At 44.4% G+C, this 15,853-nt stretch overlaps 1 protein-coding gene across 6 annotated transcripts; it reads left to right on the top strand.

The window, feature by feature from the left end:
- The first annotated feature begins 6,098 nt into the window (after window positions 1-6,098).
- Window positions 6,099-15,422, top strand: TMEM219 (transmembrane protein 219). Of its 6 annotated transcripts, none has more exons than XM_084881860.1 (6): window positions 6,099-6,255; window positions 7,236-7,434; window positions 7,522-7,711; window positions 12,288-12,508; window positions 14,067-14,235; window positions 15,321-15,422. In XM_084881860.1, exons 2-5 carry the CDS (start codon window positions 7,270-7,272, stop codon window positions 14,202-14,204), a joined length of 714 nt encoding a protein of 237 aa, XP_084737986.1. In that variant the 5' UTR covers window positions 6,099-6,255; window positions 7,236-7,269; the 3' UTR covers window positions 14,205-14,235; window positions 15,321-15,422. The 6 variants fall into 6 exon arrangements, with proteins under 6 accessions (XP_084737986.1, XP_084737985.1, XP_084737988.1 ...); XM_084881859.1 differs by having other exon boundaries at window positions 6,107-6,255; window positions 7,233-7,434; XM_084881862.1 differs by lacking the exon at window positions 6,099-6,255 and adding an exon at window positions 6,575-6,698 and having other exon boundaries at window positions 7,233-7,434.
- Window positions 15,423-15,853: the final 431 nt, after the last annotated feature.

The following is a 15,853-nucleotide window of genomic DNA, read 5'->3' as shown; positions in this document are numbered from 1 at the left end:
TGATTCCTCAGAACGCCCATTCGGAATACAGCCGCTGTAGGGGGTCTCTGACTGCTTCTCATGTACTCTGTGGATCTTACATAACAGCCTGAGTCAACATGCTCTGGACACAGTCTGGCGGGCCACAGCCACATCGGTCAGGAATTTCTCTGTGGCAAGATCAGGTTTCCATTCAGGTTTCTAGTCCCCGTCTTGTCCCCTTTCTCACCAGACCATACTCCTGAGTTTCCAGGATGCCTCCCTGACCAAGTCACTCATTTTGAAAGAGGTTGTCAAAGAAGATTTAAAAGACGAGAGAGAAAGAAACAGAGACAGAGAAAGACAGACAAGGAGAAACACAGAGACAGAGAGAAACAGAGGTCATAAAAAAGGTCTGACATTACCCTGGCCCATGTTGCTCAGTGGTTAGAGTATTGGCTCATGCACCAAAAAGTCCAAGGTTTGATTCCTGGTCAAGGGCAAGTACCTAGGTGGCAGGTTCCATATGGTTCCATTCCCTGCTCCATCGGGATGTATATGGAAGACAACCAGTCAATGTTTCTCTCTCTCTCTCCCTCTCTCTCTCTCTTTTTCCTCCCTCCCTTCCTCTTTCTAAAAAAAAAAAAAATCAGCCGGGACTGGTTTGGCTCAATGGATAGAGCGTCGGCTTGGGGACTGAAGGGTCCCAGGTTCAATTCCGGTCAAGGGCATGTACCTTGGTTTCGGGCATATCCCCAGTAGGGGGTGTGCAAGAGGCAGCTGATCGATGACTCTCTCTCATAGATGTTTCTAGCTCTCTATCTCTATCTCTCTTATTAAAAAATCAATAAATGTATCTCAGGTGAGGAATAAAAAAATTAATAAAGTGACCTGTCTCTTATTCCCTACATCTTCATATTCATTCCCTCCATATCCATTGCAAAATTATTTGTCTACATTTCTCATTACAAGGGAAGCTCTATGAGGTGTGGAATATTAACTAACGTATTCTCCATTATAATTCCAGCATCCAAGCACACAGAGTCGCTCTGTGAATATTTGTTGGATGAATACAGGTGGAAAAGGAGAGAAGGCTGACTGAGGAAGCACTGAGGAGGTAAGAGGAGGTCTAAAGCACTGTGAGAGAACTGGCCGTGAGCTGGAGGCGGGACTTGTCTTCCTCTGTCAACAGAGGCGAGGAGGAGAGTTCGGAGGTCTGTGTATGAGATGTGTCTGGGGGTGCAGGGCTGTGCGGCAAGGGCAGAAAGTTAAAGGATTTCATGGGTGACGGACTCTTTCTGGTGAGGGCATCTGCTGACAGCTCAGATGGAAGTGTCAGAGGTTGGGTAAAGGGTTTGAGGAGAATGGCAGAGAGTTAGAACAGTTGCTGAGGGGAATGGGAGAAGAGACTCGCCAACATTTTGAGACTACCACGTGCCAGGTAGCTTGTTGAGCGTTGAGGTTATGGAGATGAGGAGGATGTGGTGCAGTCTGCCTTTCGGGAATTCACAATCCAAAGAACAGAGACGTTCTCCAAGAAGCTGAAACGCAGGGTGCTCTGTACTGAAATGGATGGAGTGTCACAGACATGATGGGGGAGAGATTCAGTTCTGAGAGTGGGGGAAACGGACAGAGGCTGTGACCTTTGAGGCTGGTCTTGAAGAAAGACAGTGTGTACAGGCAGAAGTCAGTGTGTCTCACAAGGAGAGGAGAGCACTACCTAAAAATATGGGGGCGTTGTCCAGCTGGCGGGCTCAGGGGTCGACCTATGAACCAGGAGGTCACATTCCCGGGTTGTGGGCTCAGTCCACAAAGGGGGGGGGTGTGCTGGAGGTAGCCGATCAATTGATCAATCTCATCGTTGATCTCTCTCTCTCTCTCTCTCTCTCTCTCTCTCTCTCTCTCTCCCTCCCTCCCTCTCTCTCGCTCCACCCCTCTCCCTTCTTCTCTGAAATCAATAAAAATATATTTAAAAAATAAAATATGGTGGAATAGCTAGAACTGAAAGACATTTATGTGGCTGGAGTGAAAAATGATGCTGGAAAGCAGGATTGAAGCTAGGTTGTAAGGATCTAATATGTACCAGAAATTAGAACTTTCCCCAAAGTTAACAGAGGTCTGTAGTAGAGCAGCAGGATCGTGGATGATGAGCTGAAGGGAAGAGAAACTGGAGTCGGTGAGAAGGGTTAGGAGACAGCTGCAATAGTCCTGATGAGAGATGAGAGGCTGAGGTCATCAGAAGCGGTAGGCATGGAGAGGAGAGAAAGGCTTCCAAAGACAGTCCTGATGTTGGATGAGATGTGGCAGGGGAGGGGAGAGGGAGCCAAGGCTGACAGGGTTCTTACCTGGGAGACTGTTTGGATGGTAATACTGTCACCTGAGGTGAAGGTACGTTAACAGGAGTATATATTAAGGAAAAGTAATAAACTCATTTTTAAAAATTGTAATAAAAAATAAAAATTGTGGTAAATTACATATAACATACAATTTACCATTTTAACCATTTAAAATAGTATAATTTAATGGCATTAGGTACATTTAGAATGTTGTGCAATCATTACCTCTATCTAGTTCCATTATATACAATTCCTCACCTGAGGATATGCTTATTGATTATAGAGGGGGGAATGGGGAGAGAGAGAGAGAGAGAGAGAGAGAGAGAGGGGTTAGTTGTCTTCCACATGTGCTCCAACCAGGAATTAAACTCACAACCTAGGTATGTGCCCTGACCAGAATTGGAATTTATGGAGCGCATGCAGGAGGAAACCAATCTATGTGTCTCTCTCACATCAATGTTTCTCTCTCTCTCTCTCTCTCTCTCTCTCTCTCCTTCCTTCTGCTGTCTCTTCCACTCTCTCTAAAAAACTCAATGGAAACAATATCCTTGGGTGAGTATTAACCAAAAAATCTATTTTTCAATTATAGTTGGCATACAATATTATTGGTTGCAGGCCTGTAACATAGTGATTAAACATTTATACCCAGTTTCTAACTATTATTAAAAAATTGTTTTTTCCTCTCTTCAACTTTTTTTCTATTTTTGCTTCATATATTTTGGGGTTCTATCGTTAAGTATGTATAATGCTTATAATTTTTTAAAATATATTTTATTGATTTTTTACAGAGAGGAAGAGAGAGGGATAGAGAGTTAGAAACATCGATGAGAGAGAATCATAGATCAGCTGCCTCTTGCACACCCCCCACTGAGGATGTGCCCGCAACCAAGGTACATGCCCTTGACCGGAATCGAACCCGGGACTCTTCAGTCCGCAGGCCGACACTCTATCCACTGAGCCAAACCGGTTTCGGCTAATGCTTATAATTTTAATATTTTCATGAGAATTGACCCTTTCATCAATATATAATTCCTTCTGCTGAAACCGATTTGGCTCAGTGGATAGAGGATCGGCCTGTGGACTGAAAAGTCCCAGGTTCGATTCCGGTCAAGGGTATGTACTTTGGTTGCTGGCACATCCCCAGTAGGGGGTGTGCAGGAGGCAGTTGATTGATGTTTCTCTCTCATGGATGTTTCTAACTCTCTATCCCTCTCCCTTCCTCTCTGTACAAAATCAATAAAATATATTTAAATACATATATATATATATATATATATATATATATATATATTTCCTTCTTTGTCTCTTGAAATAACTTTTGACTCAAAGTTTATTTTGTCTGATATTAGCATAACCACCCACTTCTCTTTTGGTTACTATTTGCATAGAATATCTTTTTTTCTATCCTTTTACTTTCAACCTCTCTGTGCCTTTGGATCTAAAATCTCTTGTAAACAGCATATAATGTTTTCTTTTTCAAATCCATTTACATTTTATGAATTTACAATTAATTTACATTACTGATAAAGAAGGACTTACTTCTGCTATTTGGTTTTTTTTTTTTCCATCTGTCATATCCTCATTCCTCCATTATTATGTTTTAATATTTAAATTTTTTTAGAAATGTACCATTTAAAAAATATTTTTTAAATCCTCACCTGAGGAAGTTGTTTCATTAATTTTTAGAGAGTAGAGGGGGAGAAACATCGATGTGAGAGAGACACATATATTAGTTGCCTCCCACACAGGGGATTGAACCTGAAACTGAGGTATGTGCCTTGGATGAGAATTGAACCTGGACCCTTCAGTACATGGGCCAATGCTCTGTCCACTGAGCCAAACTGGCGAGAGCAATACTATACCAGTTTGACTCCCTTTTAATTTTTCTGTATATTTTATCATTATTTTCTGATGGTTACCTTCAGAATTATAATTATCACTTCAAAATAATAACAATCTATTTTTAATTAACACCAACTTGTCTTCAATACTACACAAAAACTCTGTTCCTATACAGCACTGTCCCTCCTCTTTTATATTGTTATTGTCACAAATTATATATTTATACATTGTGTGTTTATTAAAATAGAACTATAATTATTGTTTTTTGCATTTGTCTTTTAAATCCTATAGGAAAAAGAATTACAAAATCTAAAATACATTACTGACTTTTGTATTTTACCTATGTAGTTACCTTTGTAAGTATTCTTATTTTCTTCATAAATTTCCAAGTAAAAGTGCCCCTTTACTTAAGCCTGAAGGACTCCCTTTAGCATTTCTTGTAGGGCAAGTCTACTAGTAATAAACTCTCTCAGCTTTTGTTTATGTGGGAGTTTTAATTTCTTCTTTATTATTGGACAATTTTGCGAGATATAGAATTTTTGGTTGACAGAGTTTTCTTTCTGCACTTAAGTATGTTATCCCACTGATTTCTAACCCCTGTGACTTCTGATGAAATATTGGCATTTTTCTTATTGAAAAATCCCTTGTACATTACAAGTTACTTCTCTTTTGCTGCTTTCCAGATTTTCTGTTTAGTTTTGGGTCCTGACTGTTTATAATGTTTCAGTGTGGGTCTCTGAATTTATCCAACTTGGAGTTTATACTATTTGAAGTTTGTGGAGCTGCTTGTAATGTACATTTACTCCTTTTTTTAAAAAAAAATTGATTCAGAGAGGAAGGGAGAGGAAGAGAGAGAGAAAACCAATGATAAGAGAGAATCATCACTTGCCTGTTGTGCCCATTGATGCACAGAAGTTTTAAATTCTGATGTAGTGCAATTTATCTTTTTTGTTGCCTGTGTGTTTTTCGTGTCATATCCAAGAAATCATTGCTAAATCCAATGTCATAAAGGTTTCCCATATGTTTTCTTCTAAAAGATTAATAGTTTCAGCTCTTACATTTAGTTTTTGCATGAATTTTGAAATAGCTTTTGTATATGTTGTAAAAGTAAGGGTTTAAACTTCATTTTTTTATACACGAATATCCAGTTTTCCCAACACCATTTGTTGAATAAGACTATTTCCCCCCCCACAAAATGTCAATTGACAGTATCTGGGAGGATTTTGTGCTATAAACCTGTGGAGGTGATGATGGTACAGACACAGGAAGCCTCAGGAAAGCTGAATGCCAGATTCTGTTGCAGCAGTGTCTGTCCTGGGCTGCCTTTGTGCTCAGTGAACACTGGGCTCGTGTTTTACCACAGTGTCTCAGGTTCCCACCCACCCAACCACTGAGGTGTGCAGAAAGGTCCTCTTGGAGAGGATAAACTCAGTCCCCAGAAGAGCTTGGTTTGTGCAGCGGCAGAGTCAGGGTTTGAACACACGTTCCTGGCTCTCTGCGCCCGTTATTTCACCTAAGACGGACCTCGGCAGTCCTTAACTATAAAGTGTGGGCAGGACTGAAGTGAGACGGTATCCATGGCAGCTTGTAGGACCCTTACATGAAGAGTCACTAAAAGCCAGGGCCAACCAGACGTAAAGGGGGCAAATACAGTTATCAAGCCGCAGAGAAGGAACCCTGCCCGCCCGGAAGGCCCCCGTCCTGGGCCCGCCCCCGCCCCACCCCGGGGCGGAGCCAAGTCCTCCGGGGCCTGGGCGTGGTTGGGCTGTGCCACTGGCGCGGGGGGGAATCCGAGCGGCAGGAAAAAGCAGGCGGCCGGAACCGCGATAGCGTGCCCTGATGGCCCCCGCGAAAGGGGGCTTAGAGTTCTAATAATGCCTTCAGAGCTCGTCCCCGCGCCGCTTTCCCGTCGCCCACCTCCCGCGGGGTTGGTTCCTCCCCTTCGCCCCCTCACTGCAGTTCCTCTTGGTACAGCCCTCCCCGGATTGGAGGCGAGGCGCTGCCGGCGCGCGCTCTGCGCATGCGGACCCCGCCGCGGGGGCTGGGGGCGCGGACCCCGCCCTTCCACGGCTCCACGCGTGACGTCGCGGGGGGCGCGGGCCTCCGCCGGCTCGGAGCGGTGAGAGCGGGCGGCGGGCGGCCCGGCGCTGCTAGTCCCGGAAGGGGTGCCGTGCAGAGTTCCTGCAGGGGCGCTGGGGAAGGGGAGGCCCGGGCACCGTCAGCCCCGACCCGCAGGCTGCCCTCTCCTTCCTGCTTCCCCCGCTTTCCCACGAGCCGGGAGGGAGGCGGGGCCGGGGCGAGCCCTGTGACCCCGGCGTTTGCCCGGCGCGCTCCTCCCTCCCCGCAGCCCCTTTCCAGATGTTCCTCTGCACCAGGCGGTCGCTTCTCGCCTGGGAAAGAGCACTCCTTGGGCTTCCGACCTGTGCCACACGGTTCCTATGTTCAAGTCCACCAGCCTCAGTTTCTGCCTTGCCTCGCTCGCCTTTTGTGAAGATAAATATGACAGAGAAAGAAAAACAAATAGGAAAGAAATGGACATTTGTTGAGTTCCTGCATGGCCAAGTATAAAGCAAACCGCTTTATCTGCCACGTTTAGTCCTGGTTACATGGGTCAGAGCTCCCATTTCACATGTTCTCAAACTCCCCAAATTAGGCTGGTTTTTCTCACACGGCCACGGAAGGGCAGAGGAGGATGCAAGCTGAGCAGTGTAACTCCAAAGTGGGTTTCTTTTCGCCAGACACGTCCTTTGGGCTACTATTGGCTGTTCTGCAGCCAAACCCTAGGCCCAGAGCAGCTGTTTCCTGAATTTCTACTTTTTAGAATTCTCCTTCTCGGTTCCCTTTTCCAGCACAGTATGCCCTCCACTTCCGCCCTGATTATTTCAGAAATGGAAATGCAGCAGACATTTGTTGAGTGGCACAGGGAGGTGGGCACTCGGAGTCAAGAGCCTTAGATTCTCGTCCTGGCTCTGCCTCTGTCTGTGGTCGCAGGCACGGCCCTTGTCTCCTTGGTGCTTTAGCTGCCCTTTGAGTAAAGATGGGTAAGTGCCTTCTGATGGGCAGGCTCCGGTCCAGTTTTCCCTTCCTGTCCTCCAGCAGGTTTCCCGTGGAGACCCAGACCCCTCTGCTCCCCATGGGCAGCTGTCAGGCGGGGCACAACCTGCATCTCTGTCTGGCCCACCACCCACCTCTGGTCTGTGCCACTTTGATCCTGCTGCTTCTTGGCCTTTCTGGCCTGGGCCTCGGTGGCTTCCTCCTCACTCACAGGACTGGCCTGCGCAGCCCTGACATCCCTCAGGTGAGTACCCTCCTGCTCATCTGCCGCAGGGAGGCCTGCTCTTGCTGCTGACCTCTCACCTCTCTCCCGCCTTCCTTTTGCACACAGGACTGGGTCTCCTTCTTGAGGTCTTTTGGCCAGTTGACCCTGTGCCCTACGACCGCGACAGTCACAGGGACGTGGCATGGGTCCCACGTTGTGGGCTTGCTGACCACCTTGAACTTCGGAGATGGTCCGGACAGGAACAAGACCCAGACATTTCAAGCCACGGTCCGGGGTAGTCAGATGGGATTGAAAGGTGAGATGGAGGACTGTGGGGGTTGGGCCTGAGAACACTCAGAGTGGGGCGTGCCTCTGAACTCGCTAGCCTGGTGACCTTCGGCACATCCCTTAGTCACTTCTACTGGAATCAGGACTAGGTACTTACAGTGAAAACCATGCCCACTGTGTAGGTTCTCCATAAATGTTTTTTCTCTCTTCTTCTAGCTCTGGGATGCTTTGATCCTATCCTTGGAGGTGTGATGAGATGGGCTGAATTTGGCCTAATGTTCTTTGTCCTCCCTCTTCATTCCTCCAGCCTTCTCATAGAAGCAGCTCTTTCCTCAGGGATGTCCAGGAAGCACGATCTGTTCAGTTGAACTAATGTCTTTAGTGCCTGCTGTGTGGGTAACACAGCTCTATGTGCTCTGGAGGATACAGAAAAAAATTAGACATCACCCAAAGCACTTAAAGTCTTCTGGGAAAATAGTGAGTGAGAGTGAGTCGGTGGGTTTCATTGATTCCTATGTGAGATTTGGCCTGAGGTTCCTTATCTAAAAACTTGGGAGATGGCCCGACTGGTGTGGCTCAGTGGTTGAGTGTCGACCTATGAGCCAGGAGGTCACAGTTCATCACACCTCACAGTTCAATTCCCCATCTGGGTCGGGGCACATGCTCAGGCTGCCGGTTTGATTCCCCAGTAGGGGGTATGCAGGAGGCAGCCGATCAGTGATTCTCTCTCATCATTGACGGTTCTGTTTCTCTCTTTCCCTTCCTCTCTGAAATCAATAGAAATATATTTAAAAATAAATAAATAAAATAGAAAATTGGTCGATGTGTTTCTCTCACATCGATATTTCTGTCTTTCCCTCTTCCACTCTCTCTAAAAATCAATGGGGGGTGGGTGGGGAAATATCCCTGGGTGAGGATTAAAATAAATAAATAGGAGTGACTTCTGAGGTCCTTTTCAAAACTATGATTCTAAGATTCTCCTATCAATCACATATGTGTATATATGTGGGGTAGGTCTTTGTATGTCTCCGTATACATCTGTGTGATCAAAGAGCAAGAATAAAGGAATGTATCTGACACAGAATAGTATTATTGAGAAATGATTCACATGCCATAAAATTCATTTCAAATGTACAATTACATGATTTTACACATATTCACAAAAGTGTGCAGCCATCATCACAATTTTAGAACATTTTCATTACCAGATAAATTCTGTACCTATTAGCAGCCATTCTCCTTTTCCTCTTAACCTCCAACCCTAGGCAACCACTAATCTGCTTACTGTCTGTAGATTTGCTTATTCTGGACATTTCATATAATAATGGTCTTTATGACTGGCTTCTTTCGCTTAGCATTATGTTGTAGTACATATCAGTATTTATTTCCTCTATCAGTATTCACTGTATGACTATTACACATTTTATTTGTGCACTCATCATTTAATTGACATTTGGGTTGTTTCCACTTGACTTTTATGAATAATGCTGCTGTGAACAGTCATGTACAAGTTTCTGTGTGATCATATATTTTTATTTCTCTTGGGTGTATAACCAGGAGTGGAATTGCTGGGTCATATGGTAACTCTGTTTAATCTTTTGAGGAACTGCCAGAGTATTTTCACAGTGGCTCTGCCATTTTATACTCCATCAGCTGTGTATGATGGTTCCATTTCTCCACATCTTTTCAACACTTGCTATTATCTGTCTTTTTTATTATAGCTCTCCTATGTGAAGTAGTGTATCACTGTAATTCTGATTTGGATTTTCCTGGTGGCTAATGATATTGAGAATTTTTTCATGTGTTTATTGGCCATTGGCATATTTTTTGAGAAATATATATTCAGAGTCTGTGCTCATTTTTAAAATTGGGTAATTTGTCTTTTAATTTAGTTGTAAGCTTTCTTTAGATAAATAACTTTCAGTGTGTGCGGTGGGAGTAATCAGATGTCTGTCAGGCATGGATGGTGAAGACAGGCTTTTCCAAGGATACGGTGCCTGAGCTGAGGTTGAGGCAGGCCGATAAGGATGTGCTTCCAGCCAGAGGGAAGAGCATATGCAAAGACATACAGATGGGGGACCATGATGGCACGTTCAGAAGCTTCCAAGGGTTCAGTTTGGCTGGCACAGGGGAAGGATTCCTGAGTGTGGCAGGTAATGAGCCTGAAGCAGCATTCAGAATCCATGGAGGGGTTCTCGTGCCAAGCCAAGGCAGTTGGGCTTTGTTTAGGACATTGGGCAAACTCAACGATTTTAATCAGGAAAAGAAGACTTTGTTTTTGTGTTGTCCTTTTAAAAAGATCATACTTGTTGGCTGACTGTCAGGAAGGACTGTGGATTCAGGAAGACTAGTTGGGAAGTGATTGCAATAAAAAGATGAGAAAAACTGAGCTAAGACAAAGCTGTGAAAGAAGGGGACTGATTTGAGGGAGATGTTAGAAGTGTGAGATTGACAGGACTGGGTGACTGATCTGGGGAACACGGAAGAAGTGGGAGTTCCCTTATAGAATTTTGCATGTACATTTCTCAATTGTAATTACAATATATATACTGGTTTAATTTTTTAAAATATTTATTTTATTTTTACAGAGAAGGGAGAGTGATAGTTAGAAAATTTGATGAGAGAGAAACATCAATCAGCTGCCTCCTGCACACCTCTTACTGAGAATGTGCTTTCAACCAAGGTACATGCCCTTGACTGGAATCAAACCCGGGATCTTTCAATCTGCAGGCTGATGCTCTATCCACTGAGCCAAACTGGCTACGGCATCATTTTTACCAATTTAATGAGCAAAGAAATTACTTTTTTAAATTTACTTTGTCCTGATTAATAGTGAGGTTGCATATCTTCTTACAAGTTCACCGTTTTCATGTTTTCTCTGAACTTCCTATTCACTTTCTTTGCTTATTTTTTGTTGTCTTTATCTTCTTGAGTTTTAGGTCTTTATATATTCTGGATAGTAAACCTTTTGCCAATTAAATCTATTATAGGTATTTTAACCAGTCTGTTTCTTGTGTATGTTTTAAAAAATATATTTTTATCAATTTCAGAGAGGAAGAGAGAAAGATAGAAACATCAATAAGTGAGAATCATTGACTGGCTGCCTCTTGCACACTCCCTGCAGAGGATGGAGCCCACAACCTGTGCATGTGCCCTTGACTGGACTTGAACCCGGGACCTTTCAGTCTGCAGGCCCCTGGGTAAGGATAACATGCAAATTCGTGAAGTGTTATCAGTTGTCCACTGAGCCAAACCAGCTAAGGCTCGTGTGTGTGCGTGTGTGTGTGTGTGTGTGTGTGCATGTGTGTTTTAATATGGAACACTTCACGAATTTGCGTGTTATCCTTACCCAGGGGCCATGCTAATCTTCTCTGTATCTTTCCAATTTTAGGATATGTGCTGCCAAGCAAGCACTCTTGTGTGTGTGTGTTTTTTTAAACTTACCTTTCATTATATAGAAGTCTTCAATTTGTTAGGAGGTTATTGCTCTTGTTCTTTACTCAGGCTTTTATTTTTTTATTTAAAAAAATATATATTTTATTGATTTTTTACAGAGAGGGAGAGAAAATTAGAAACATCGATGAGAGAGAAACATCAATCAGCTGCCTCTCACACACCCCGCCCTGGGGATGTGCCCGAAACCACGGCACAAGCCCCTGACTGGAATCAGACCTTGGACCCTTGAGTCCGCAGGCTGACGCTCTATCCACTGAGCCAGACCGGTCAGGGCTTTCCTCGGGCTTTTAGATTTTGTGCCATTTTTAGCAAGGGTTTCCCAACCTTAAAATTAGAAAATATTCTCCCATATTTTTTTTTAATACTTAGGTTTTTGTTTAGTTTTAATTAGTTTGTTTGTATAGGTATTTAATATATCTGGACTTAATTTTATAGTGTGAGATAAGAGTCTAACCTTTTTTCACAAATGGATTTGTCCCAAAGCCATTGACTGAATAGGCTATTTTCCCTCTAATTTGAAATGGGATGTGAACCTTTTCTGTTGTGTTGTTAGTCTTTACCTGAGGATATTTTTTCCAATGATTTTTAGAATGACTGGAATGGGGGGTGGGGAGAAACATCAATGTGACAGAGACACATGGATTGGTTGCCTCCTGCACATACCCCAGCCGGGGCTGGGGAATCAAACCTGCAGCCCAGGTATGTACCCTTGACTGGGAATCGATCCCATGACTCTTGTATGTGGGCCAACGCTCTAACCACTGAGAAACACAAGGCAGGGGGGATGTGAACCTTAATGGGTTTTCATACCTAGTGGAAATAGCTTTCTTAAAAAAGGATGAACTAGTTTATACAAACTGACATTGACAATGTGTATCTCTCCCAGGTTCACTGCTACCTCGTAAATACTGATGTGTTTGTTTTGTTGGTTGTAAGCTAATTTAAATTAATTTTTATTTATATTAGTACTTAGTTATTTTCATTTTTAAATTATGTAAATGATGGTGTATAGAGTACTTTACTGACTAGAACCGGTGCTAACACACCTGGAACTGTAGGAAGCCTTTGAAATGAACAGAAGTCTGAAAAGGGATGGTTCCCACCTGACCCTTCATGTTCTTCCATCTCCTCTCTCATGCTTCTCTTAGGATCTTCTGCAGGAGAGCTGGTCCTCATCACAGCCAGGGTGACCACAGAAAGGACCTGCCTGTATTTTAGTGCCGCCCCAGGACTCCTGCCCTCCAGCCAGCCACCCATCTCCTGCTCAGAGGAAGGAGTAGGAAATGCCACCCTGAGCCCTAGGATGGGTGAGCACTGTGTTGGGGTCTGGAGCCAGGAAGGCCTTGTGCTCACCAAACTGCTCACCTCGGTAAGAGCTGCAGGTTGTCAGGGTTTCATAGACTTCCATGCTGCGCACTATATCTTGAAGGCAAATTTTTCATTTTATTTTATTTTTATTTTTGAGGAGAGAGAAAGGGAGAGAGAGAGACACGTCAGTGTGAGAGAGATACATCGATTGGTTGCCTCCTGTACGGGTCCCAATCAGGATCAAACTTGAACCTGCGATCTTCTGGTGCAAGGGAGAATGTTCCAACTAACTGAGCCACACCAGCCAGGGCTTAAAGGCATTTTGCTTAGTAGATCAAACCTAGGCTTTGTAATACTGGCTGGGAGGCTGTGCCCTTGAACAAGCACCCGAGTCTCTCTGAGCCTCAGCTTCTCATCTGTAAAATGGAAAGCATGACACTGTCGCCTAATTCCAACAAATAAATGAGAATGAGTGTAAAGTACTTAGTACAGTGTCTGGTACATAATAGAAATTTGATAAATGACAGTTATTACTATTGACTATGTCTTTAAATAACAATAAAACATGACCTCTACCTCAAAGGAATTCAGAAGCTAGACAAGAGGCAGAATAAACTAATTGTTAGCATAGAGAGATGAGTGAAGTATTATTCAAACAGATTAAGGAGCAGTTGACTCTAACTTGAACATTTTTAGAGAGTGTTTCACGGAGATGGTGGCATTTAAGAAAGGGAATTGCGTACAGTAGTTTATAACATACGGAGTGCTTTCAGATTCATTCTCTCACTTAAAATATCCTTTTGAGGCAGCTGTTATCCCATTTTACAGATGAGGAAACAGGTTCAGAGAGGGAATAAATTGCCCAAGGCCACACAACTACTTAAGCAGCAGATGCAGGATTTCAACCGAGGCTTTCCGACTCTTAAGTCCCAGGCTTGTTCTGCCCCGTCAGAATGATTGATCCCTGAAGAATGAGGAATATTTGGGCAGATAATGCACTAGAGGGGATTCAAGAAAAAGAAATACATTCCAGGCATAAGGGACCAGCATGAGCTCGGGCCTAGAGACTGAAAAGTGATGGGGGCCTGAGGAATGACGGGGGAAGAGCCAGGAGAGATGCAGGAGCCTGACCGTGAGGCACTGCAATGCCGGGCCAGGATGCTGTGACCTGGCACTGCAGGCCATGGGGCCCCTGGTGCTGATGGAGGAGACTGGCCGAGGGCAGGAGAGACAGTGAGGAGGCTGCCGCATGCTCTTCCCTCACATTTGCAGACACCCTGGCCAGGAGCATCACCTGGCAGCTTGGAATCAGAGATCTTGGTTTCCAGACCTGCCTCTGCTTGCATGTTTTTAAAATGTGGATAACAGTGAAATCTCATTGAGTCATTATCAGGGGGTTCAATGTTGGGCAAGAAAGCAGTTTGAAGACCATGCATACAATTAGCTTGTATAGGAGTAACATTTCCCTTTAGTTGCTCCCCGGATGTGGAGAGGTCTCTTCTCCATGGAGGCTTCTCTCCATAGCCTTGGGCTGGGGGTGAGATGTCTTCCTAAGGGAAGATTCTCTATCTTCCCTCTGTCTCATTCATTTCTCCTTTCCTCCCTGTGCCCACCCCCAGGAGGAGCTGGCTCTGTGTGGCTCCAGGCTGCTTGTGTTGGGGTCCTTCCTGCTTCTCTTCTGTGGCCTTCTTTGCCTTTTGACTGCTGTGTGTTTCCACCCTCGGCGGGAGTCCTACTGGTCTAGAACCCGGCTCTGAGAGCACGGTCTGGTTCCTGTCTTGTTCTCAGGTAAGTTTCTTTGCCCCAGTCCTGTGAGAATAGGGGGTGGGGAAGGAGTGGGAATTGTAACTGAGATAGAGTCATTCCTAAACAATATGATTTGGTGTTACTTATTTTTGAACTTTATAGAGATGGGATCCTACATATTTTCCTGTGACTTCTTTCCATTAATAGTTCAATAATAAGACTCACCCATAGATCTGGCTCACATCCAAGAAGCTTTTTGGTAACAATGGTGAATTAAGAGGGTTAGGATATGATGATGTGTCCTGGATATGAATAATGTTTGTCTTGCTTTTGGGCTGAAATTCTGATATCCAGTTTTATGATTCAAATTTTGTAAAAGTCATCCTGAACAGCTCACAAGAATTGATTGATGATGTCTGTTACCAGGCACATACCATGTGCCCGTGCACTTCCTCTTTTCCATTAGCCGTCATTGCCTTTAGAGAAAGTTGATTCTGCTAACAGAAACTTTGGAGGGGCACAGCCCCACAAAAGTAGCAGTGAGTGGGAAACATTGGCTAACTAGTTTGTGTATCAGCTCATTGAGGGGGGAAATATTTCTGAAAAGTATTCTCACCCTGGTAGGTGGTTCTCATACAATTTGAGAGTCATACATTCTGTATCCAGTTTTTAAACTGCTCTCAGCTTCAGCTGGCTGCCAGGACATAACCGTGGGAATAGTAGAAACAGCATAAGCAAAGGGAAGGGCCAGAGAAACGGAACATTCAAGATCAACTTAGCTTATTTTGCTTAGGGCTGTGCCTGACTACTTCAGCCACCTACTTGAGGCAGGAAATGAGGCTCCCGAGATGCCAGGCTAAGATGCTCTGACTTAACTCTTGTGCAGGCCATGGGGCCACCTGTGCTGATGGAAGAGACTGGCTGAGTGGAGGAGAGAGACCAGCCCTTCCTTAGACTGGAAAAGGATACTTCCTGGGGCCTCAGGCCATCCCAATTGGGAGGAGTGCTTGTACCTATCTCTAGTTGTCACTTCCTCAGTTCTTTCCTCAATTTCTGCAGCAATTCCAGAGCTTCCCCCAAGGGCTCTCATCTGCTCTGTTTTTTATTTTTATTTTCTTTCTCTCCAGGTGTGAATCAACTTCTTGGGCCTTGGTTCTGAGTTGGAAGAGATATTACGGAAAGTGGAGAGCAAAAATGTGGGGGGAAATAAAAGGATTTTTTTTTTTTTTTTTTTTTTTTTTGCTCAATGCTGCCCAGTGTGTTTATTGGGAATTAGATGAGGTGGGAATTTTAAGAGAAGGCTGGTTTGGGAGGTTTAGGGTTTTTTTTCCTTATTGATATTTAGTTTAGGATACAGGTTGTCCAAGGGCCTGGGTCACTGCAGCCATTCCCAGGGTTGTCCCTCAGATTTGCAAAACACCTGGTTTTGATCCCAGCTCTGCCACCTTGTGCCTGTGAAATAATTTCAGCAAGTTGAGAGAGTCAGGAGGGTTTAGTCAGGAGGGTTTAGTCACGGAAAAGGCCTCAGCTTGCTGAAAGGATTTGACAGATTACCCACCAAAAACTCCTCAAACTCGATAGCCCGTGGCCAAGCTGTCGGGTTACTAACCTGAGCAGCCCACATTCCCGCCTTTTCCGCGCCACACACCAGCCTCCCTTC

Source organism: Pipistrellus hanaki, assembly GCF_964339955.1.
Source record: "Pipistrellus hanaki genome assembly, chromosome: 4".
NCBI classification, from domain to species: domain Eukaryota; kingdom Metazoa; phylum Chordata; class Mammalia; order Chiroptera; family Vespertilionidae; genus Pipistrellus; species Pipistrellus hanaki.
The sequence above is the reverse complement of the archived record's forward strand: the minus strand, read 5'-3'. Positions and strand labels throughout refer to the sequence as shown.